Source organism: Macaca thibetana, chromosome 2 (assembly GCF_024542745.1).
Source record: "Macaca thibetana thibetana isolate TM-01 chromosome 2, ASM2454274v1, whole genome shotgun sequence".
Taxonomy (NCBI): domain Eukaryota; kingdom Metazoa; phylum Chordata; class Mammalia; order Primates; family Cercopithecidae; genus Macaca; species Macaca thibetana.
In genome coordinates this window covers 140,086,904-140,110,828 of record NC_065579.1, presented here as the reverse complement: position 1 = coordinate 140,110,828, position 23,925 = coordinate 140,086,904, and the positions used below count along the sequence as shown (strand labels likewise).

Genomic DNA, 23,925 nt, shown 5'->3' with positions numbered 1-23,925 from the left:
TTTGTTCTTCTTCCAAGCCTCAGCTTGTAATCCACAGGGATGGAGCAGACAGTAGGAGAGAATGAGGGGGATGAGGGCAGAAGAGGACAGTGTCATGTTGGCCAGTTAGGCCAGTTAGGACCTGGAGGCTGGAGGCAGCCAGTGCTGCAAAGAAGACCTCAAGAAGTTCAATGCAGCTGTAGGGAAAGAGTTGAGCAGTGTGAGAGAGGATGCTGGGATGTGGCCGAGGCATTTAGCTGAAACCAGAGTGCAATGTCCAGAGCCGCTGGCCCATCCCAGGCAGGGCCACCATCCCCAGCCTTCCCACTGCATGTTCCCTCTCTTGCAGCCCAAAGTGAAGCTTCCCCAACACTTTTCTGCCTCAAACAGGTTGTCTTGCCTCCATCTGCTAGTGTTTTAGCTTCATTAGAAACCCAATAAATATTTTTTTAAGGAAATTATTTCTAAACATGGAGCACATAAAGGGTACAAATTTTGGAAGACAGACACTGCAGTCAGAAGCCCAAGGGTGGGCAGTGGATGCCACAGGCAGAAGGTGAATTCTGGTCAGCTCATGCCTCCCTGATTCTAGGGCATTTCTCCTTCCTTCGGCCTCCAGCCAAGCACGACTTGACCTGCAACTGGGATGTCCATTTCTGCTAGAGAGAAGACAGCAGCAGGGAAGCCCTGGGAACTGTGTGTGACCCAAGAAGCAAGGATGCTCAAGGATGGGGCTAAAATAGCCTTTCAACGCTGAGCTTCTGTCCAGATTGCACCCTTGCGTTACCGAAGAGGAGACTGAGGCAGGAAGGGCCATAGTGCAAGTTGGTGAAGGGCAAGTTGGTGAAGGACAAAGGAAAGGCAGAGGCTTTGGATGGAGCAGACATATTGAAACTATGCCAAGTCCTACCCATATGGTCATGGCCATTGTGTCCTCTCTGAGCCCCAGTTTCCTTGCCTGTGAAGTGGGGAGAGCAACACCACACAGCCACGGAAGGCACTTGCTAAGCAATTGCTGTTAATCATAGTCATCACGCCAAGATCAAAATTGAGTGTATCTGATTCCCAGGAGTAACCTGAACCAAAAGTTGGCAGAAATCCCTTGACCCAGCCTGCACATCCTGACCATGGGGTTGAGGTTATTTGGGGGCTCTGTGTGGCAGAGTGAGCAGACCTTAAACAGCAGGAAGGAGGATCTGAGCATCTTTCTTGCTCTCCTCAAAATCCCAGTTCCCAGGGCAGGACCTGAGATGCAGTTCATTAGTTTTATTGGGTAGGTGAATGAACAGATGGATGGAAAGATTGATGGATTGACAGATGGACAGACAGCTAATGGTCAAGCAGACAGATGGACGGATGGACGAATGGATGGATAGATGGATGGATGGATGGATGGATGAGCAGAAATGGAAGGTTTTTCCTGCCATCTAACATTGGCAGCTCCTCTGAGAACAGAGGACAGTGGAGGGAGTTGACCCTGGTGGGAAGGTAAGGGCTGGACCTCCCCTTCCTCAGGCCAGGCATGAGGGTGAGAAGCTCCACAAGAAGCCCTGGATCCCTGTCGCTGCCTGTCCCTTAGGCCTACTTCTGCCACCTGTGCTTTCAAGGCTGATGCAAGGCAGTTTCTGTGGGATATTTTTTTAGATTTTCCTTTTCTGGTTAACAGAATAGGAGTTGTCTAAAAATAGCACTAAATTTGCTTCCGAGGTATTCATTTTCAGTTCCCTTCCTCTTTCCCTGTTCTCTCTCCTCGACTGTGAGAATTTGTGAAATTGTCTTCTTCAGCTTTGAGCACATGCACACATGCACTCATACATCGTGGGACTTGCACACTCAGAGACAGGTGTGGCACAGATATCTTGGGCTTGCTCTCTCTCTGTCTGTCTCTCACACACACACACACACACACACACTCGTGCTGACATGCTCCAGTAGACCTGTGTGGCACACCTTGTCCTTTGGGGTCACTCACACCAACCACATGTCCACTGGTACATCGTAGGGACCCTCTCTCCTACACACAAAGCACAGTCACTTGCTGGCCTACTCTAGGACCAGCATTTGCACACGTCTTCTGACACAGGTGTGCCCCCAGACCCTGTCCCACTCATACTAAGAAAACCACCATAATGTACTCCCACTGATGCTGCACACCCACACTCACCTTGCACATCTATACTAGCCCTGCACACTCACACTAGCCCTGCACCCACATATGGCTTGTATGCTCACACACCCCACATACCCATACTCAACCTGCACAGTCACACAAGCCTTGCACACCCACACTGGTCTAACACACCCACGCTCACCCCGCACTCACACACAACCTACAGACACACTGATCTAGCACACTCGCATTGGCATGCCCGCCTACATCCACACTCACCATCAGGCTCTCCCACCTTACGCACACATGCAGAGGAAATTGCCTCCCCCAGAGAGGGATATCTAAGAGAATGGCTAAGGTTCTCTGGGTGAAGACAAGGGAGGAGCTGTTGGCCCTCCCTTGCAATGAGCTGACTACAAGTGAACCTTATTGCAACCATGAGGGAGGAACATTTGCTAACATTTAGTTCACCTGTTTCCTTGGGCTCAGCACAGAGGAAGAGAGTTCCCCATCACTGGGGCAATGGGGCCCCCACAGAAAGGCCAGAATTTGCAGCCAGAAGAGGAAAGCAAATATCCTACCTCATGGGAATTATAAGTAGTTCATCAAGACCAGAACAGAAGGGAAACTACCCTTGTTTGCTGTACCAACAAGCTGGAGGCCTCCCCAGCCACCTGAGAGGTGACAAGGAGCCTGGTGGGCATGGGAAAGTCAGAGCTGAGTTCCCTTTGAAATACGGCACTATGGGGTACACGCTGGTCTGGGAGCCTTTGGAGGCAGGGAGTAAGTTAAATTATCGTAGGACAGTCACCATTTAACAAGTGTTTCCTCATTGCCAGAAACTGTGCTAGCTCTATCTCAATTAATCCTTACAAAACCCTGTGAGGTAGACTGTAGGGTTGTCTCCATGTTGGGGAGGCTAAACCAAGGCACAGAGGGTGAAGAGCCCTGCCCGAGTCACATAACTAGTAACTGGCAGAGCTAGGCTTCCATCACTGGGGATCTTCAAACTGGACTTGTGCCCCACATCAGTCATTGATGGTTCAAAGGAAAAGTGACCTTAAAAATACACATTAAGGTAGCAATTAAATTCAGCATGTCTTAAAACAGAAAAATTTGGCATCCAGAAGTTATTTTTAGCACATAATTCATGTACGACTGTCCCAGCTACCATCCTTCAGTTAGGATTTGAAAAGCTGTTGGTTTGGGGATTTGTTTTGTTTGTTTTTTATTCTTCCTTCGAAAGATAGATTCCTTCTTTGTTAAATTAACTCCACGCACACACAAAAATTGCTCCTTCCTCTCTCAGCCTCCCTTCTGGCAAAGACTTTTTATTAAGGCACCCCTAACCTATTCTTGAGTCATTGAAATGTAACAATACAGAGTCATTTAAATGCTAATAAGATGCAACTGAAATGCATAAATCCAATATTGTCAGAATGTTCTCCTGGATTCTGAAGGGCTTGGCACATCAGAGCCTGAAGGGACTCCAGAGAGTACTAATCCAATCCCTTCACTTCCCACATGGGGAAACTGATGCCCAGAGAAGAAAGAGTCTTGGTCAGTGTCACACCGTTGGAGCTGGGAAAACAAGGAGGAGATTCTCACTGGCCTTTGGTCTCAGTTGGCTGTGTGGCCCCCGGTGTGTTGCTCAACCTCTCTAGGCCAGGTCTGGTTGTATGTGCTGCCCAGGCCTGTGTGCCCATTGCTTAGGGCAGGTGTGCTCACCTGTGCAGTGTTGAGAGCTGACGGCAAGTGAACCTTATTGCAACCATAAGAGAGGAACATTTGCTAATAACTAGGGGGAGGGGAGCAGGGAAGCCAATGTTTCATTGTCTGCTTTGGGCCAGGAGCTGGCTCTCACTGAGTCATTTGCCTGTCAAACAAACAGGGTCATCCCCACTTTACAGAGGAAGCCTAGCAAAGTTAGATGACTTCTCCAAGGTCACACAGTTCATTTAGTCTCTCAGCCCAAGAGTGGTAGGTCACATGATATTTGGATGAGGGAGCAAGAATCTGAGAATCTGGTGGGGTTGTGGCTGAGGGCACAGCTACCTGTCTCAGCTTCACCCTCACACTGATGCCGCATTACAAAGAGGGGAAACTGGGCAGTGGAGGGCAGCAGATGCATCTCAAAGAAAAACTATTACTGCTGATTTTGTTATCTTTCCTGACCCCCCAGAAAACTCTTAAGGTAGGCAGGGCATGAATCAGTAGCCCATCTTACAGATGAGAAAACTAAGGTCTGAGGACCTATCTAAAGTCACACCTTCCACAGACAGTAGACTCAACACCAAATATTTATTGAGTGCCTTCTGGATGCCAGACACTGCACTAGGTACAGAAGAGACATGGCAATTGCCCACGTGATGCTCTCAGAATCCTGTGGAAAGAAAACAGTTAAGCAGGTTCAAGCAATACAGTGTGAAGTGTACTACAGTCCAGGGGGCACCTGGAGGTCAGGAGCATTTATGCAGTCTAGGTGGTCAGGAAAGGCTTCCAAGGAAGGGACACTGAAGCTGAACAGGACAGCAGCTGTTAGGGAGGCAAAGGCCCAGTTAGTGAAGTGTTCTGAACAGACACATGGCACATCTGCGGAAGTCAGGCATCTGAGGGATTCTATGCAAAGTATAGGGTACTCAGTTCTGTCCATCTGTGAAAAGATCATTTGTATCATATCATACAAGTAGCTTTTGTGCTGGTGGACGTCACACTTTTCCAGCAAATCTCGCTGTCAGAGCAAGCACCAAAGTGGGCTCTACAGCTTGGAATGAAAAAACGAAATGCCCAGATAAGGGGTGACCTCATGTTTGTACCCATGAGATGTAGCAAGGATAGGGAACAAGCCACATCATAAGAGGTAGAGAAGGAAGTATGAGATCAGTCACCTTAAGGATGGAGTTCTGATTTTTTATTGATTTTGTTATCCTAGAGTTATATCCCTCTATACTGGCTCACACTGTGTTCCTTCTGCACCTTTTACTGACAGTTGTGTATTTCAGTTTCTTCATGTTTTATCTTTTCATTAAGTCCTTCTTTACCTGAAGAAAAAAAAATTCCTACTTGGAGCTGAGAGGAAAAGCATTCCTGGTTAGCCTGGGCCAGGTCAAGTCTTCCTGCTTTGTGCGTCCACAGCACCTGCAGGTCCCCATGATGGCAAACCCTTCAAGTCATAGAAATCACTAATTTAGTTGTCTCTCTTCTTCACTGTGAGCTCATAGCGGACAGGGATCCTCTCTGGATTGTTCAGTGCCTGGCACTGTGTAGTACCCAAAACAATCATTGAATGGATGGTTGGATGGGTAAGTGGATGGATGGATGGATGGGTGGATGGATGGATGGATGGATGGATTGATGAGTGGATGGGTAGATGGGTCATTGGGTGGTGAGTGGGTGGATGAATGGATGGAAGGGTGGGTGAGTGAGCAGGTGGATGGATGGATGGATGAGTGGATGTGTGGGTAGATGGGTGGATGGATGGATGAATGAATGGAAGGGTGGGCGAGTGGGCAGGTGGATGGGTGGGTGGGTGGATGGATGGGTTAGTGGGTAGATAGATGGTTGAAGATCATTTTTCATCTTATCACAGTAGTCATTAAAATCAACAGTAGCCCATTAACTCATGCCTACTGTTGTGATCACAGATATAATTGCTGCTAACGATTCTCATAGCTTGCTTGTACTGTCAGAGATGTAATTATCAGTGCCTGTAAGCCACGCCGCAGGTAGCACGGGCACAGATAGAAAACAGCACCTCAGGTTTAGAAAGTCCCTTGTGGATTGCAAAGTACTTTCATTCACATATGGCACTTCGTTTAAGTGTCATAAGAACCTCATAAGGGAGATTCACCAGGGGAAGCAGAAAAGCATCCTGATTAGGAGTGTGTCTCTCGACCCAGACTGCCTAGGTTCAAATCCCAGATCCACCACTCACTAATCATGTGATCTTGAGCAATTTACTTCATCTCTCTTGGCCTCAGTTTCCTCATATGTTCTAGAGATAATAAGATCTCATAAAGTGGTTTTATGGATTGACAATAATAATCACAATCATTTGAGTGCTTACTATGTTCTGGACTTGGTTCTAAGTATTTTAAATGAAATAACTCATTTAAGCCTCATAACATCTATGAGGTAGATACTCCTATTCCCCTCTGCTTTTTGTAAGATAATTAAATCAAAGTTAATTTCCTTCCCATTCAGCTGGGAGATGAAGGAGTCAGAATTTGAACTCAGAATTAGTGGTTTCCAGAGCCCTACATATAACGCCTTGCACCGTCTCTGAGATAGATGTTTCTGTAAAGCACTGAGAGTGCTTGGCACCTAATAAGCGCTCAATAAATGCTTATCATGTGCCCGTCAGGCAATGTTATCAAATATCAGTAGCCCCAAATTATAGACGCTGAAGCTAAGACACAGAAGCCAGGCGACTAGCTCAGAATCACAGGTGATTTCTACTGCCAGTAAGTTTAGTGCAGGTGTGGGGTGGTAAATGTTCACCAGCTTTGCCTTCACCCAATCCAGGCTTGTTGCTTAAGCGCCAAGAACTGAGGCCTCCTGGGGCTCCAGGTCAGTCCCAAATTCCTTCTGGACAGAAGGTCTGCATCTCTGCATCTCCTCATCTCAATTCTTGTCCCTGAGTAAGCAAAGCCTGTTCTGGAAAGTTCTTAGTCAAATCACCTCCCCGGCACTTGCCCCTCCAGTGGGGTTCAACCTTCCCCCAGCATCTGAGACCCATCTCTCCTAGAAGCCCCAGCCACTGCACTGGCCTGAAGGACCTCTGACCTCATTTCCTTCCTTCCTTCCTTCTGCCCCAACTGTAGCCCATTTGCCTCACTTTATCTTTGTCTTACTCCTGCCATTTGGATTTTCTCTACGCAGTTTCCTGAACATACACCAAACACATTTACACTGAGCAGGCAGCAGGAAGAGCACTGCTTAATGAAAAAGCTCCCGCCCAGTCCCTGCACGGACCTAGTGCCTCATCCAACCCTGAACAAGGTCCCACATGTTCTCAGAGGTCTCTCCTTGCCTCCTATGGCTGGCCCTAGACTGGGGAGGGAGCCATGTTGAGGCTCTGTACTAGCTTGTACCAGGGGGAGGAGAGCATTCGGCCCAAATCCCAAATGCCAACACTCTCCCCAGAGAGGTTCAGCATCCTAGACCAAGCCCCTACCAGGCCCTTCTTATCGGGTGGTAGACAAGAGTCCAAGGTCTAAGGTTGAAAAGGTCTTCCACTCCCTGGCACCTCCCCACTGTGTGACCTTGGACAAGTGACTTCACCCCTCTGAACCTCATTTTCTTGGTCTATAAAATGGAGATAATTATAGTATCCACTTCACAGGGTTGTAGAGAATGAGATAGTGTCTTGTTTGCTTTTCATTCATTCATTTATTCATTAACATTTGTTTACTAGGTAGCTACAAGGAGTCAAGTGTTTTTCTAGTCAACTCTCATAGAATTTACCTTGGATGGATGATACAGAACTCATCCCACAGTGCCTGGTACATAGTAGATGCTTAAGAAATGGCAGGGGAGTATTGGTTTTTTTATTCACATTCTTGGTCCCTACCTCTCCTGCTCCTCTGAGGAATATATTGTTGGGGTCAAAACTCATGGATTCTATGGATGGTGTGTGTTCCATCCATGGCCAAGGAACATGGCCTCTCTTGAGTATTGTAGGTGGGAGCACCAAGCATGCAGTTTCTTCGGTGTCTTGTGTCTCTGTGTCTCTGCGTCTCTTCTTGAGGCATCATATCCATTTTATGTTCTATTCTGTAAGAGACCTGTTGGTCCCAGTGTAAAAACAATCTTCCTACTACATCCCTGAGTAAAAGTGTCCCTTGTAGAAGACATTTAAGGTTTCTCCTGTGGCTCCAGCACCCCGTGACCCAAGACTGGAAAGCCTCAAATCCAGAAACACACTGGATTTGAATACGGTTTATAATTAGTTCTCAGTAAATTGGGAAGTAGTCAGGGGTGGGGGTAAGGAAGAGTGACTGTTTTGTCCGCAATTTACAGATGAGTGAACCAGGACTCCAAAAACTGAAGGAAATTGCCCAGGGTCCCACAGCCAGGATTTGAACCCAAATCGCTCCGATGCCAGTATACTGTGTTCTTAGCAACTGCCTGGCACAGTCCTCCCTCCCACCAGGGCTCTTGGGAGACTAACGCGGGAGCACCCCCTAGGGGAAGGGGAGGAGCCCGGGGCTGTGAGCCGGGAGACCATTTCCTTCTGCGCTCCTCAGCACTCTCAGTCCGTGTGGCTCTGGAAGAGTGCTTTTCCCTCTCTGACTCTGAGCTTCAAGTTCCTCGCTGGGAAAGTGACTTAGCCCTAGAATGCCTCAAGCTCTAAAATGTGTGAAAGATGAAAGATTAAGATAGAGATAAGGCAGGGGAGGAGTTGGAGCTTGGGAGGGGGGTCAGTCCTGCCTTCCTTCCCTTACCCCTTCCCCTCACTGTCCTGGGCCCAGGATGGCCAGCTGTCCATGACTGCTGGGTGGGGCCGGTCCCTGTGCCAGGCCCAGCCGAGCTCAGCTGGGGCCCTTTGTCACCCAACGCTTGCTGGGGCCTCGGCCTCCGGTGTTGGGTGTCGGGGCGGATTGGATTCTCTCCTGGCAGCCCCACAGATGCCGCAATCCTGCAAGGGTGGCCGGGCGGGCAGGGAGAAGCCGGAGCTCCCACCTCCTCCTGGGCTCCAGAGAGGGACGGGCGGCCGCTGTCCGTGGTGCTGGTCTATAGGGACCTCCTCCCCGCGCCAGGTGAGGGCTCCATGGACCTGAACTCATACTGGGACCAAGCTCTGGGCTCAATGAATTCTTGTGAATATGCATGAGCTGGCTTCTCCGGCCAGGCTGAAGGCCTCGATTAATACAGTGGGGGCCTGTGGGTGTAGGTGGAGGGCTTTCTCCCATCCCCATGCCTGTGAGACCTGAGTGGGGAGACATGTGGGAGAAGAGTATATTGGTGGACACAGGTGGCATGGGTGGGGGGAGGATTTGTGGGGTGGCGGGGAACCTGGGAACTGTGCATTTGGGGGAGTGTATCCCAGATTGTGTGGACATGGAGCATGTGTAAACATGTTGAGGATAGTGAGAGAAAGAGGGAAATGGAGTCTGGGTGTGCTCAGAGGGCCTGTGAGCACAGCAATTCTTGAGGGAAAAGGGTGGGGAGGTTAAGTTGTATGGCTCAAAGCTGGTGCATGAGGCCTGGGTGTTGATGTGTGTGTGGCAGTGGCGCAGGGCACAAGGACATGCCAGAAGGTATGTGTTGGGGGATGTGTGTACACACAGGGTGTGTGCTGTGAAGCCAGTGTGTTCCACAGCACAGTTCACAAATAGGGAGTTAGAGTGTGTTATGGGGCTATGCCTTGAGGGTGGCATATCGTGGAGTGCCTGGGTTGGTGCTAGTACCATTAGATTTACAGTGTGAGCTGGTGTGTTAGGGTGCGTGTGTGTAGTCAGTGTTGTTTGGGTTGCTGTGTGTGTGCCTGGGGCCTTCCTGAGCACCTAGCCCATGTGGCCTCCAGTGCCTGGCCTTTGTCACTCACTCTGTACTTATCCCACAGGAGCCACCACCCCTGACCATGTAGATGCCAGCTCCAGGGAGCAGCATGGGCCCTAATGAATGGAGACTCCTGGGTCTACAGCCCTGAGCCCCTCTGGCCCCTGGACCTCGTCCCACACCGGGAGACACCCCTTGGAGCTCATCACCACTGTCACCAGCCCGCCTCGGCCACCCCCACCCCCTGGGACCCGGAGTCGGCCACCTGGTGCCACAGCTGACCAGTGAGGGTGTGCTGAGGACAGCCACAAGCAGCCATCACCCAGCAGCCTCTTGTCCAGCGCTGACCCTCGGGCCCAGCCTGAGCAGGGACCGCAGCAAACATGGGTGACATGACCAACAGCGACTTTTACTCCAAAAACCAAAGAAATGAGTCGAGCCATGGGGGTGAATTTGGGTGCACAATGGAGGAGCTCCGCTCCCTCATGGAGCTGCGGGGCACTGAGGCTGTGGTCAAGATCAAGGAGACTTATGGGGACACCGAAGCCATCTGCCGGCGCCTCAAAACCTCACCTGTTGAAGGTAAGTGTTTGAGACTTGAACCTAGCGCTGCAGCCTAGGTAGCCACCATCTGAATTGGCCACAGGGGCCATATTCATAATACGTAACAGCAGGGATGTGTCAGAAAAAGACTGAAATGCCAGAATGGCCATTGTAGTGCATTCTAGCTGAGTGTCAGCCCCTCTGAATAGGCTGAGGAACAGGGCTTCATCACTGGTTGGGTGTGACCCAAGCCACCGTCAGAGAGAACGGCAGGAAGAGAGCTGGGTCAAGACTGTGTTCTGGAGACAAGGGGCCCCACAGCCGCAGAGTGACGAGTTCAACATTCTGTTAATATGGGAGGCACCAGTCTCTGAGGCAGAGGCAGAAGGGCCACTGGGTAGAACCAACATGGAACCTGCATCCAAGCCCAGGAGGGGCTTCTGCTTTCCCCAGTTATCCCACAGTGGTTGGATTTGGGGTTCCAAGCGTGCAGGCCTGGTCCTTCCTTCCCCAGGCCCCAGAAATTCCCTAGTGTGGGCTTGAGTGTGGAACTGTAGCACCACCAACTTGCAGTCAATCCCCTGACACTGGGCTAGAATCAAGTCTGTCTCTCAAATCCAGACTCTGGTTGGGGATCGCTGGGGCTCTGGGGCATCATGGCTCTAGAGTTGCTGGGCAGACAAAGCAGTAGGAAGATGGCTGTGATGGGAAGGGTGACAGATGGCGTTGTGTGTCCTGCCCTGAGGGTGCAGTGGGGCTTTCTTGCAACTGCCAACTTGAGCAGGCCTGGGATCTTTAGAGAGAGTGTGTTTCAGCTCCTGGGGGCTCTTCTGGAAGGGACCAAAGCTAGGTCCTCTGCCCCAAAACAGAGACAAGAGAAGTCAGCCCAACTTGGGGACCAGAGCTCTTGGTTTGGGTTACCTGCCACAAGTTACCCTCAGCTCACCATGGAAAGGAAGCATTCCCTACATTAACCCTACAGGCATGCGTGTGAGGCTCTGCACTGACACTCCCAACCCTGCAAGTTTGTGCAAAACTGCACTGAGCCTCAGTTTTCTTCTCCTGGAAAATGGACCAATGCCTACCTGACAATGCCTAGTGCATGGCTGAGCATACAGTAGGTGCTCAAAGTGGCAGCCATGATTATTCTAAGAAGTGGATGTCAGGTCCTTCCCCAGATATCGACCACCACCTGGGAGGCAGGCAGCATCGGAACTGTTATCCTCTTTGACAGAAGAGGAGCCTGTCTCCTCTATCCAGTCCTCTGAGCCCTGGGCCCTGCTGGACTCTAGCCTGGAAGCATTTCCGGCAGGGGCTGCTGGGTCCCACCAGGGCTTGCCTGGCAGTCCAGGGGTCATGTGTGCCTACACTCCACTACACTCAGCAACTCCCAGCTGTCTGTGTCTCTCTTTGTCTGCTCTCCTGGGTCAGAAAGAAGCTAAAACTGGTTCTTCTTCCCATATTGACTATTCTCACTGACATTTTGCCCACGGCCTGGGCCCAGGCAGAAGTTTAGAAACACCTTTTCTCACTGGATGCTATTTGTTTTGTTTTGGCGGGGAGGGTGGGAATAGAGAAAGTAACCTTTCCTCATAGTATGGTTCTAGCACGGGGCTTAAAAACGGCTGCTTGTGGCCCTAAGATGGGCATAGGCTTTGCTTGGAGACTTCTGGCTCCCAGCCTCTTGTGGCCACTTGTTCCTGGCAGAATGGTCCGTGCTCCCCTCCACCATCAGGTTGGTACATGAGGACTGCTGGCAGGCAGGGTTGTTCTTTGCCTGTTGATTGGGGACTGGGAGGTTGCCTTGAATCAGGAATTCTTACATGTCTCTCAGCCCCAGTCCCTGGGGAGAAACTGATGGGCACTGTGGCCCCTCTCTTGGAAAATCAGCCAACCATATGCAACAGGTATGGCTCACACTATTTGTGGGTTTCCAGACCCCCCCAAAGCAGTGTTGTGAACCCTAGTTAAGAAAACCACCTACCCCTCCCACCAGCAAGGCTCCCCAGAGCTGGGAAGTTGAGCAGCACATGGCCAAGTTCCAGCACCCTTACAGGGCCATTTCTGGCTGGTTCCTGGGAGCCTACTCTGTACTGCTAGAGGGAGCATTGCCTAGCTGAGGCAAGAACCCTATTTGCTCTCTCTGTATATCCCGTGCCCAACCTGGTGCCTGGCACAGAAGAGGACCCAGTAAAACCCTGAGACACAGCTACTAAGTCCCAGCCTAAGGTGGGGGAGCTCTCAGACAGCTAAGCAGCCCAAACTGCAGATAATGAAGACTAAGTGCAGTAAGGACTCCAGGACTCACCACTGGTGAGGCTGCTGGGCAGTGAAGGTCAGGGAAGGCTTCGTGGAGTGGGAGGTGTTTGGACTTGGTTATGGAGGAAAGAGAAGGGAAAGCATGTAGTATGGCCTACAGCAGCGTTTCTTAGAGGGAATTCCACAGAATAACTGGTATGCTGCAAGAAGTGAGGCTTTAAGTGAAAAGTAAAGAACTCTGTTTTCTCATCTGTAAAATGGAAACAATAATGACATCTCTATTGCTGTGCCGCCTGCCAGCCATGTGCCTTTGGGCCTTTTTGTCTGACCTCTCTGAGCCTTGGTCTCCTGATCATTCATGAGAACCAAATGAGATCTCTGATGGGCAAGATCTCTGAGAAGAAGAAAAGCCCATCATAGCATTCCCTGGAGCTCCTGCCACATTGGTCCCTAGAAGCATCTCCCAGGGGCCTGGGAGGTACAGGACTGGAAGAAATTTGGGGAGGGGCAGAAGAGCATAATGCCACAGACCCAAACTTGGGCATCCCGGGTTCAAATCTCAGCTTTGCCATTTGCCTGCTGTGGGACTCTTAAGTTACTCAAACTCTTTGTGCCCCCATTTCCTCATCTGTAACTCAGGGACAGTAATAGTGACTACCTCACAGGGCTGGGGGAGGACAAAATGAAGTAGCTTAGAACAGTCCTGACACACGGGTAGTTCTGTGTGGTAGGATTGAGCCCCAGCGACTAAACACCTCCATTTCCCCACCAATCAAATAGGCTGTGAATATTGAATAAAATCAGGTCAAGTGCCCAGCATCAAAGTGCTCAGTAAATGTCAGCTCTTGTCATTGTTTTCATGATGAGTATCATCACTCGGGAAAAAGCGGGCACATTCTCCGGAAAGGGTGGAATGGTGGCCAATGTCCGCACCTGAGAAACATTTTGTACAAGGCTGTTATGCATCTGTATGACACGTGTTCCTAGAAACAGGTGCTGTTACCCCGTTTTATGGAGGAGGATATGAAGGCTCGAGGTCACTGCCACAGTTCATGTCAGAGCAAGCTTTGAACTCAGCCCCATGCTCAGACCTGAGCCAAGCACAGTCACCTGGGAACAGTCGTCTGGCGTCCACTGTAGGACAAGGCCTGAATAGTGTGGGGCCAAAGGACACTTCCTTTACTGCCTCATATGGAGCATCTGTCCCATCCTGCTTGGCCATCTTCTGATTTAGAGAAATCCTTGGCACCGCCCCAGCCCCAGTTTAAAAGCTCTGTGGTCTGGGCTGTGCCAGCTCCAGACACAGGGACTCAGGTTGACCATTCCCAACACCCCCTACCCCTAATCTGCTGACGTGAGCAGGGAGCTGGCCTCTGAGTCACACTGCAGGAAACGCTCCAGGCCACACATAAATTAGCCTTCCCATTCAAGTCCAGCTAATTTTAGGCAAAAAGATCTCTGAAAGTGACAAATGGGGTTTGAGGCCACAGGGAATCAGTGCTCACCCAGGGCACCACTGGCAACCAGCTCAGGGTGTGGCTTAGCTCCCACAGCCCGGCAGTACTGGATGTCCCACCTGGAGACCCAACTTTGGTGACACCTGTTGGGTAAACTGGCCCCCCCATGAGGCTGTGAGGCCAAGGGCAGCCTCTACTCGCATCTAAGCTCCACTCCTTTCCTCGTCCACTGTTGGTTCTCTTCCATTCTGATTAACGCCTTTATCTTCTTACCTCTACTGTTCCCTTTCTTTCCACACTGTTCCAGCCAAGGACATTAAAATCCCAGAAATCTGAGTTCCATTCCTGAGTGTCTTTCTCTTCAAGAGACACTGGGAGAGTTCAATTTAACCTCTGAACCTCAATTGACTTATTTGTGAAGTGAGGGTAATAACAGTACCCACCTCATGCAAATAGTGTGAGGATTAAATTAGATAAGCCACTGTGCAAGGCAGACCCTAGACACCAACAGAGTGGTGTTTATTATCATTGTTATTATACTCCAGTGTTTCTTTTAAAAACAGCATGCATGGGCCCCATCCCCTTGAAAGAATTAGGCAGTCAGATAAGACAGTGGCTGTGTCCAATGCAGAGTTAACATGCCATCAGAGGAGGTGGAAAGATGGGTGGCTAATGCCAGGTGGTCCGGGAGGCCTAGAGGCAGGAGCTCTGTGTCATTCTCCACCATGTCTCTAACACTTGATGCATTGCCTGGGAGCTCAAGAAATATTTATGGAAAGAAGAAAAGGAGGAAGAAAGAAGAGGCAGAGGATGTCCCAGTGCCCCTCCTTTCATGGGACAGAAGGCTGCAGGCTTGGGGACAGCCACAGGACACCCTGTGTCACCCATGGAGCAGATGGCTCCAGTTCCCTGAGCCCAGCGTTGCGCTGCCCTGAGCCATTGCACACACATCCCTCATTGCTCACTTCCTGACACCTGCACCCACCTCGGGTTGTCAGAAAGGGTGACGATGATAGGTTGCTGTTGGGTGTTTGCCACGTAGCATGTTTCCTGGCGGGGTTGATAAGGGGGACAAAGATGGGGCGGCAGCAGGGTGGAGTGGGAACTGGATACTGCAGAGTGCTGTGAAACGGAACCTCCGGTTAATTTTGTATGAATCCCACAGCCTGCCCAAGTGTAGGAGAGAGCAGGGCCGAGGCAAAACAAGAGAGCAGATCATGGGAGATGGCGGGTGCTTTGTGCTGCATGTGAATATGATATTGAACGAGAACGTCCATGGGGCTGCCGCTAGCTGAGTAGCAGGAGGATGTGGAGGCAGGGCCAGGGGTCTTCGTGTGTTGTTACCACGTTCTAGTTCTCTCTGTGTTCCGTCAACCCAAGGATCACTGAGACCCCGAGAGGTCAACAGGGAAGCCAGGGCAGCCACAGACACGGCGGAAGCCTGGGCAGGGTCATGCGTGGGGGCTGCCCAGACACGGAGTCCGCATGGGGAATTCACTGCCTGGCCAGAGATGAGTGGGAAAGCCTTGCAGCCCCGCACCAGGGCTTTCATGGGAAGCGGCCCATGCTCCCTTCTAAGGCCCAGGACTCTGTCAGGTATGAGGCCTAGAGGAGGAAAAACTCCTGAGTATGCAAGAGGCTGAGGAAACACAGCTGCCTTCTCAAATAAATGCAGGAGTGGAGGGAAAGACATGACGACTGGTGAGGTGCCCCAGCCTCGCCTGTGTCACCAAGTATGTGGGAAACCTCAGGCAAGATACTTAGTCTCCCACAACCTCAGTTTTCTCATCTGTGAAATGGGAACTGTACTACTTCCATTCTCTGCCTTTTGCAGACAGTGAGTTGAAAGTGCTTTGAAAGTTTTCTACAGATGAATCTAGGCCCAGTATTTGCTGAGCATTTTTATCCACGGGGGCTCCATCCGACAGAAACCCATCTCGAACTGGCTTATGCACAAAAGGAGTTTTCTGGTTTGTGCAACTGAAAACTCCAGGGATAGGTCTGGCCTCCGGCACGGCTGGCTCCAGGGCCTCAAATGCTGTCAAGAGGACTCTATCCTTCCCTCTCCTACTTTCACTTCTGCTATCCTCTGTATTGGCTTCATTTTCCGGCGGGTCGCAGCACACGGCGGCTCCAGCAGTTTCAGGTTAACATCCTCCCTTCCCAGCCAACAGGGCAGCCTGGCCTTTCCTGGTATGCCCAGCCCACTTTAAAATCCCAGACTATGCTCTCATTGGGCCACTTATAGTCATGTGGCCACTCCTGAGCCAATCACTGCAGCTTAAAGATGAAGTAGGCTGATAGGTCAGACCTGGTCACATGCTCAACCAGAGCACGAGGGTCAGTCCACCAACACCCCAAGGAGATTGGAAGAGAGAAGGAAAATGGAGGAGAGGCTGTGGACCCACTTCAGCATGGAAGGTCCCTACTGTGGGCTGGGCAGGAAGAGCAGAAACGTTCCCTACTCTTGAGGAGAGCATGGCCTAGATGGGGAGAAAACAGAATTGAGGAGACAGCTGAGGAGAGAAGGTAGGATTCAGAACTATCTGAAATATAACATGGTTAAATATTCTACCAGCCAAACCACGGCACCATTAGTAATTACACCAGGGTGCTAGGCATGAGCTGGGACTGTCCAGGCTGACTGGGTCTATGACTAGTGTCCCAGTGGGGAAGAGGCCAACTTGGTATCATGGTGCAAATCCTGGCGCCACTTCTTATCCAGCTGTGGGACGTTGGACCAGTTATGTAACTGTGCCTCAGTTTCTTTATCTGTAACATGAGATCATAGCAGTGCCTCTTTCATAGGGTCGCTGTAAGCATTAAAGTAATATGTGTAAAGCACTTAGTGCCTGGCACATGGTAGGTGTTATTTCAGCATTACTGTTATTATTCTCTGCTGGGAACTCTCTGTGTGGCTTCAGGGGAGACTTTGGGTTTTAAATAGTGAAGAAGAGAAAAGCAGCTTGTTTGGTAGATCAATGGGCTTGAGCAATGCATATGAGTCTTGGTTAAAAAAAAAAATGTCAGTCCCGTATTTGATTTGCAATGCTTATACACCTCCCCTCCCCCATCACCACTACCATGGGGGAAAAAAATCCTTCAAAAGCACAGTTTAATGTGAAGTTCTGATGAATCATGTGTGGATGCTTTCCAGAATGCTGCCTGCATATCCTTCTGAATCATCAATAAAATAACCCACATGTCAATCAATGCATGCTATCGATGGTCATAGGCGGGGGTGGTAGAGTCTGCTAGGCAAATAATTCTGCAGGCCATGGGGTGGCAGGGAGAGCACAGGACCGACAGAGAAAGATCCTGCCCAGTAGCTGACTGAAAGGCTTCCAGGTGATTCCAGTAAGACTAGGGAGTCTTCATGTCCCATGAGCAATGCTGCTTGGCCCACTAGGTGCTTCCCGTAGTCAGGTACCCAGAGAGGTGGTGGAAGAGATGGGTTGTAAAGGCAGCATTTCCACGGGTCTCACTTTAGGCAGAGCATGAGGCAGACCCACCATGCAGAGGCCTGAGTCCCAAAACTACCCTGGCTCTCATTTACTGTGAGCAAACTAAGAGCCAGGCCTTCCCAACACGTTGTTCTCTGGGATCCTCACAGCAGCCCCTTGAGTAGGAAACAAGGCTTGGAGAGAAAGGGGGCCCTGATTCTTACTATCAAGGCATTATTGTTTTGCAGAACCAATATGCACTAATCACTAAGTGCCTACTATATGCTCAGAAAAGGGAAGGAATATAGAGATCATTGACTTTGAGTCTCAGCTTCACCATCTAAGTCCTTAAGTCATTCCCTCACTCTGAGCCTCAATTCCCCCACCTGTAAATGATATGATAATAACACTCACCTCCTAGAACTGCTGAAACATCTCCATTGCTTCCCCGTGCTTCTAACATGCCAAGCAGTGATGGAGGTGGACAAACATTTATTTATTGAACAAACATATGTTGTGCATCTAATATGTGCAGGCTTGGGCCACATGTACTCTTCTGGGAAGAGACCCAGATCTCTTTCATATGCTTTCTCAGGAGCCAGTGTCTGTGTGATGTGGCCACATACAGGACAGGTGGGCAGATGGGGACAGGGCCAGCCTTCAAAGATATCGTCTGTTGGTTCAAGGGGGCAGAGGATGTCAGACAGGAAATGCCGGGTGCAGTGGCTCACACCAGTAATCCCAGCATTTTGGGAGGCCAAGACAGGTGGATCACTTCGGGTCAGGAGTTGGAGACCAGCCTTGCCAACATGGTGAAACCCCATCTCTACTAAAAGTACAAAAATGAGCTGGGTGTGGTGGTGCTTGCCTGTAGTCCCAGCTACTTGGGAGGCTGAGGCACAAGAATCACTTGAACCCAGGAGGCAGAGGTTGCAGTGAGCCAAAACCAGCCTGAGTGACAGAGTGAGACTGTCTCAAAAAAAAAAAAGAAAGACAGGAAACAACTCCAAGGGCACAGAGGCAGGCAAGAATCAATTGGAAAGATGGCAGCCAGCAGCAGGAAGCCAAGGCCTTGGTGTAGCTGGGAGGAGGAAGGAGGAACCCCTTCCAGATCCCCTTACTCCCCAAAGCTCCCTGTAGATTCCCAGGAAAGGGAGGTGGAAAGGTGGATTGTAAACTGCTCCCACCTTAAGACTCTCCCAGTCTAGCTATAATACTAGTTACTAGCCATGATGCTAGTTATAGCTATGATACTAGAGAGTAATTAACACATATTGAGCACTAACAGCAGCCAGGCTCCCTGCTGAGGCTTCATGGCATTTTCTCCTATAATCTTCACATCACCCCTGTGAAACAGGAACTGTCGTCATCCCAGCTTACAGATGAGGAAATTGAGGCTCAGAGCACCACCCCTAACAAGTGACCTAGCCAGGATTGGTGCCTACACTGTCTGGCTCCCAAATGTGCACACATGACCTCCTCGGTCTGCTGCTTTCTATTGACAAAAATAACTACTGCAAGAGGAAATATTCTAAAGGTTGATGAAGAAGGAGTGATCCCCGCCTGACTGGGGACAAAATCAGGAATAGCTTCCTCTGAGTGAGGCCTGGAAGGACAGGGCAGAGTTGAGTGTGCAGAGATGGGGAGGGAAGCACACGCAGTTAACGGGGCATGAGCAAAGGCCCTGTGATGACAGCCAGGATGTGTACAAGGAACAGTGAGGAATTCACTGTAGGAACCTAGGACAGATCGCAAAGCACAGAGAACTCCAGCCCGTGAACTACAGATTCATTTTTGTAGACTCTGGTTTTTAGTCTGTTTGTTTATGCTGTGTATGCAGACTCTCAGGTTGGATAATAGTGTTTATGTCCCTGTGAGTATGAAATAGGCCTCCAGCTCCATAAGGTGAGGCCCTGAGTACAGCCTTCTCCAGGTGCATGGAGAACCAGTGAATTCACTGAATGCAGGGAAACCGAGGGTTGGGGAAATGGTTCTCACACTGGGTTCCCCAGAGCCTTGAGATTCCACAGAAGTGCCTCATGGGACAAGGGGATGCTGAATGGATGGGACTCTGGGCTTCTCACCCACCATGAACCAGAGACACTTCTTTTTTTTTCTTTTTTTTTTTTTTTTTTTTTTTTTTTTGAGATAGGGTCTCGCTCTGTTGCCCAGGCTGGAGTGCAGTGGCACAATCACAGGTCATTGCAGCCTCGACCTTCTTGGGCTCAAGTGATCCTCCCACCTCAGCTTCCCAAGTAGCTGGGACTACAGGCATGAGGCACCCTGCCCAGCTAATTTTTTTATTTTTTATTTTTTTGTAGAAACAGGGTATCAAAAATTAGCTGGGTGTGGTGGTACATGCCTGTAATCCCAGCTATTCAAGAGGCTAGGCACAAGAATCACTTGAACCCGGAAGGCAAAGGTTGCAGTGAACCAGGCTTGAACTCCCGGCCTTAAGCAAACCTCCCACCTCAGCCTTCCAAAGTGCTGGAATTACAGGCATAAGCCACTGTGCCCGGCCTCAGACTCCTTTTTAAATGCTTTGAAGACTTTGTTTTTTTTAAATTTAAAAAAATTGTTGAAAGAAAGAAAAAAAATTGAAAACCTCTGATACTGGAGAAAAATGCTAAACTAGAGTCTCCAAAAGCCTGGGTTGGGGCACAGATCACATAAATTCTTAATGCATCATTTGTTAAATCTGTGAAATGGAGCAGACACTGTGTGGCTTCCAGGGGCCACACTGGCTGTGGATTAAATGAGAGAACACAACGTGCCTGGCCCAGGGGCCTTAGGTGAAGTTGGTTTTGCAGGGTCAGGGGGATGCATGTGACTGTGCAGGAAAAGGGTGCTTAGTCCACCCATGCTGGGCAGGGACGGAGACCAGCCTGACTTTGGCCCTTATGGACTGGGACCCTCTCCAAGCTCCCTCCACCCTGTTCCGTGCCTCAGCCTCCCCATCTGGAAAATAAAGAAGATTGATCTGGTAGTCTCTGAGGCTTCTCCAGGCTCAGACATTCTACTACTGTGAAACTGTCTGCCTTGATGCCCCCACTATGCAGACATCAGATGGGTCAAAAGGTGGCTGACTCACGGCCAGACCCCAGGCCTCTCTTCACTTGAAAATTCATGACCTCAAAACCTTGTCCCATCAGAGCCCAGGCCAGGGAAGTGCCCTTGGCCCTTTGCCCCAGGCCTTGGCCCAGCAGTCCTTTTCTACCAAGCAGCTTCAGGGCCCTCCCACACTGGCTCCCAAAGGTCAGGTTTAGCGGGGGACCAGAATTTGGGCATCCCTGGCAACAGTTCTCTAGCTCCCAGAAGCCCAAGGGCCTAGACCCCAGTTTCCAATTACTTCTCCTCCCTGGGTCTCAGTTTCCTCATCTGTCACATGGGCTAAGGGGTGAGAAATGTTGCTGTATAACTGCAGGCGGGCCATCTCGAGTGCTAGTGGGACCTGAGTCATCCACCCAGCCTAGGTCCCACAAAGGCCCGGAGTTCAGCTGGAGAGATCCTCTGCCTCCAGGCCTGCCTGTCACCTGAGAGGCCCAGACAGGGCGGGTAAGTTATTTATACACGCCCTCCTCACCCCACAACGATTATCTTACTCCTCCTGGTGCAATCCAGGCCCCTGCTGTGGTTTCAGACCCAGAGTTATTTATAGTCAGTGGAAATTAGTGCCTCGGCCGATGGCTCCCTAGGACCCACCTGCCCTAGCCTCCACCCCAAAGGGAGAGAGCAGGCAGCAGACGAAGAAGTCAGAGGTCGCAGGAGAGTGTCACATGCAGGTACAATGTGATCAGAGTATCTGACACTGGATTGGCAGGCAGTTGGACATAGCAGCCGCCAGGAAGTAGGACGCAGGAGAAACAGCCCACACTGGGAGGGCAGGCTGTTGGGTGAGCCCTTGGGAAAGCTCTGCTGGAAAGAACAGCAGAATGGAGTGTTCCCTGGGGCCTCCCCCTTCAGCACACCCCAGCTCAGTGGGGTCAGAGCAGCTGGAATAGGAGCCTGAGGGATTCATGGACCCATGAGACAACAGGTCTGGAAGGGCCTTCAGGGACCATTTTATTTGGCAGTCCCAGGGTGCACATGGGGAGACTGAGACCCAGGAGAGAAGGGACTTGCCCAGCACACAGTGGGTATGGGCCAGGGGCAGAGACACCCCCGCCCCACTCCCTGGTCTCCCCTGCAACCTCCTGGCTCCCTGCAGAGCCTCAGCTCAACCTCGCCATCCAAAGACCACAAACTGAGTGGCTTAAATGACAGAAATTTATTCTCTCACAGCTCTGGAGGCTTGTCAATGGCCATCTTCTCCCGGTGTCTCTTCACATTATCTTCCCACTATGCATATCTGTCTCTGCCCAAAGTTCCTCTTTGTATAAGGACGTCAATCATAGCATGGATTAGGCCCACCCTAATGGCCTCGTCTTAACTTAGTAACTGCAGTGTCCCTATCTCTACAATGACTCTGTCTCCAAATACCATCACCATTTTAAGGTACTGAGGGTTAGGACTTCAACATATGGATTTGTGGGAGCACCATTCAGCCCAGAACACTGTGACATAGGAAAACCACTTCAGTCTTCAGAGCTGAAGCTTTCGCTTCTGTAAAGTGGGGACGTGAACAGGACAGCAAGAAGACTGTGATGAGGGACAGGCTCACTGCTGTACTGGTGTGTCTGTCTCCCAAGCCCGATGCTCAGTGGGCGTTAAGAAGTGGGCGTTAGGAAGTGGCAGTGTGGTGAGAGAGTTAAGAGGCAGACATCCTGGGTCTGAACCCCAGCTTTGCCACCCACTAGCTATGTTGTGCTGAGGAAGTGACATCACCTCTCAGAATCTGTTTACTCATCTGTGAAATCGTTCTTATTCCTGGGCCGTGAGAAGTCATAAATGAGCTGATGTGAGTCAGCACACTTAGCACTGCCCAGGAAACCCCTGGAAGTGGAGACCATCATTATTATTATTATTACTATTATTATTATCATCATGATCATATAGATTAAGAAGCTGAGGCCCAGAGAGGGAGGCGTCTTGCCCAACCTCACACAGCCCTCTGGCACAAAACTCAGTGAGAACTCAGATCTCCCAATCCACAGTCCCAGATTTTTTAACCACGTCTCTGTGTGACACTGAAGGGGAAAAGAAGACAAGTAATTCCTAAGTGCCCCACATTAGGAAAGTAACTAAGTACCTTTTAGCTTCTCCACATGCCTTTGGGACATTATGGAAAAACATTGTTAGAGAGAATGTGAAGCTGCATGGATGACAGATGCAAGGGGAAACGGCCTGGCAGGAAACATCTAGAATGTACCCCATGCTGTGGCTGCGGGGTGAGACTGGGTGATGGTTCTTCCCTCAGCCTGTTTCTGCCTGTGTGCCGATGTCGCTCCGCCTGGGTCCGCTGAGGCATGCTGGTCGTAAACAACAGAAGCTGACTGGGCAGCACACTGGAGGCAAGGGGGCAGCATAGGAGTGGGCTCTCCAAGTTGGACCAAAGGCTGGAAAACCCAGCTCGATTTTCCAGAAGAAAATGGGGATGTGCAGGGATCTGTGGCACAACTCACTGAGTAAATGTCCCTTTGGGGAATTGCAGATTGGGAAAAATCCACTCCAGCTGCTTTTGGTGCTTATATCGCTCAGGATTCCAAAGCACACTGTGCTGGTGAATGTTAACCCCAGCTCTGTAGTTGGGAGGGAATCCTCTTTTGTAGTGGGTGCTGATTTCCTTGGTGTAAATACCACCACATTACCCACATGACATCATTAAACACAGAGTTGGGACGAGAGGCACAGCAGCACACCATTATACGGTATTTCTAACACACGGATACAATAGACTATCTATTAGAGAGAATAGATAATAGTGAAATGTAGTAAAATAATTAGGAGGTGATAAGTTTGGGGTATTTGTTGCCTTTTAAAATATAATTTATGTAATTGTAGGTTTATATAATTGATTTCTAATGATGGCTGTAATTAACAACCAGCTCACAAAATACCTGAAATTTTAGCGATCAGCTCTCACAAGCAAGTGTGAGGTGGCACCAGCTAATCACTGACTCTACGTCCCAGGAGACAGCATCCCTGGGAGGTGATTGGCCTAGTTTGATCACATGCCCACGCTTAGGCCAGGAAGGTGGGGACACTTTGACTGATAGTCACCAAGACTCTTCCCAGATGGGGAGACCAAATCCCCTAAAGGAAAGCAGAATGCCACTGGACAGCCAAAACTCAACACAGGCCTTTGCTTCTCTTCTTGATAATTTCTTTAAGCTGTATTTTTTTTCTTTTATACTATCTTTTCTATTTCTTTTTTAAATTCATAGTGCTTGAAGTCCCAGAGTCTTTTTAAAAGGCTCCAGGGCTTAATTCTGAGAACAGTGAACTGAAGGACCCAGCCAGGAGAGGTACGGAGGCTCAGAGCAGCCATACCCACCTCTACCTCCTCACTTCCCAACCCCTCCCACCTTCTCCAGAGGGTAAGGAAATGAGCTAAACCTCCTGCCCACCTGTCACCCTGCCTGAAAGTCTACCTTTACAAATGCCCCAAAAGAACATAGGCAGCCCAAGTTGAGAAGTATCTTAGGGCAGAGTCTTCTCAAATACCCATAAGGCAGATGAGGATGAATGGGAG

At 50.0% G+C, this 23,925-nt stretch overlaps 2 protein-coding genes across 10 annotated transcripts in view; both read left to right on the top strand.

The window, feature by feature from the left end:
• SEC13 (SEC13 homolog, nuclear pore and COPII coat complex component) overlaps positions 1-23,925 on the top strand; it is a 534,021-nt gene that overhangs the window by 368,947 nt on the left and 141,149 nt on the right. The window lies entirely within an intron of this gene.
• Positions 1-23,925, top strand: part of ATP2B2 (ATPase plasma membrane Ca2+ transporting 2) — a 189,041-nt gene that overhangs the window by 47,333 nt on the left and 117,783 nt on the right. For all 9 annotated transcript variants that reach the window (XM_050781438.1, XM_050781437.1, XM_050781435.1 and 6 more), the window contains exon 2: positions 9,657-10,174. In XM_050781438.1, coding sequence (XP_050637395.1) covers positions 9,976-10,174 — 199 coding nt within the window. In that variant the 5' untranslated portion in view covers positions 9,657-9,975. The remainder of the gene's footprint in view (positions 1-9,656; positions 10,175-23,925) is intronic.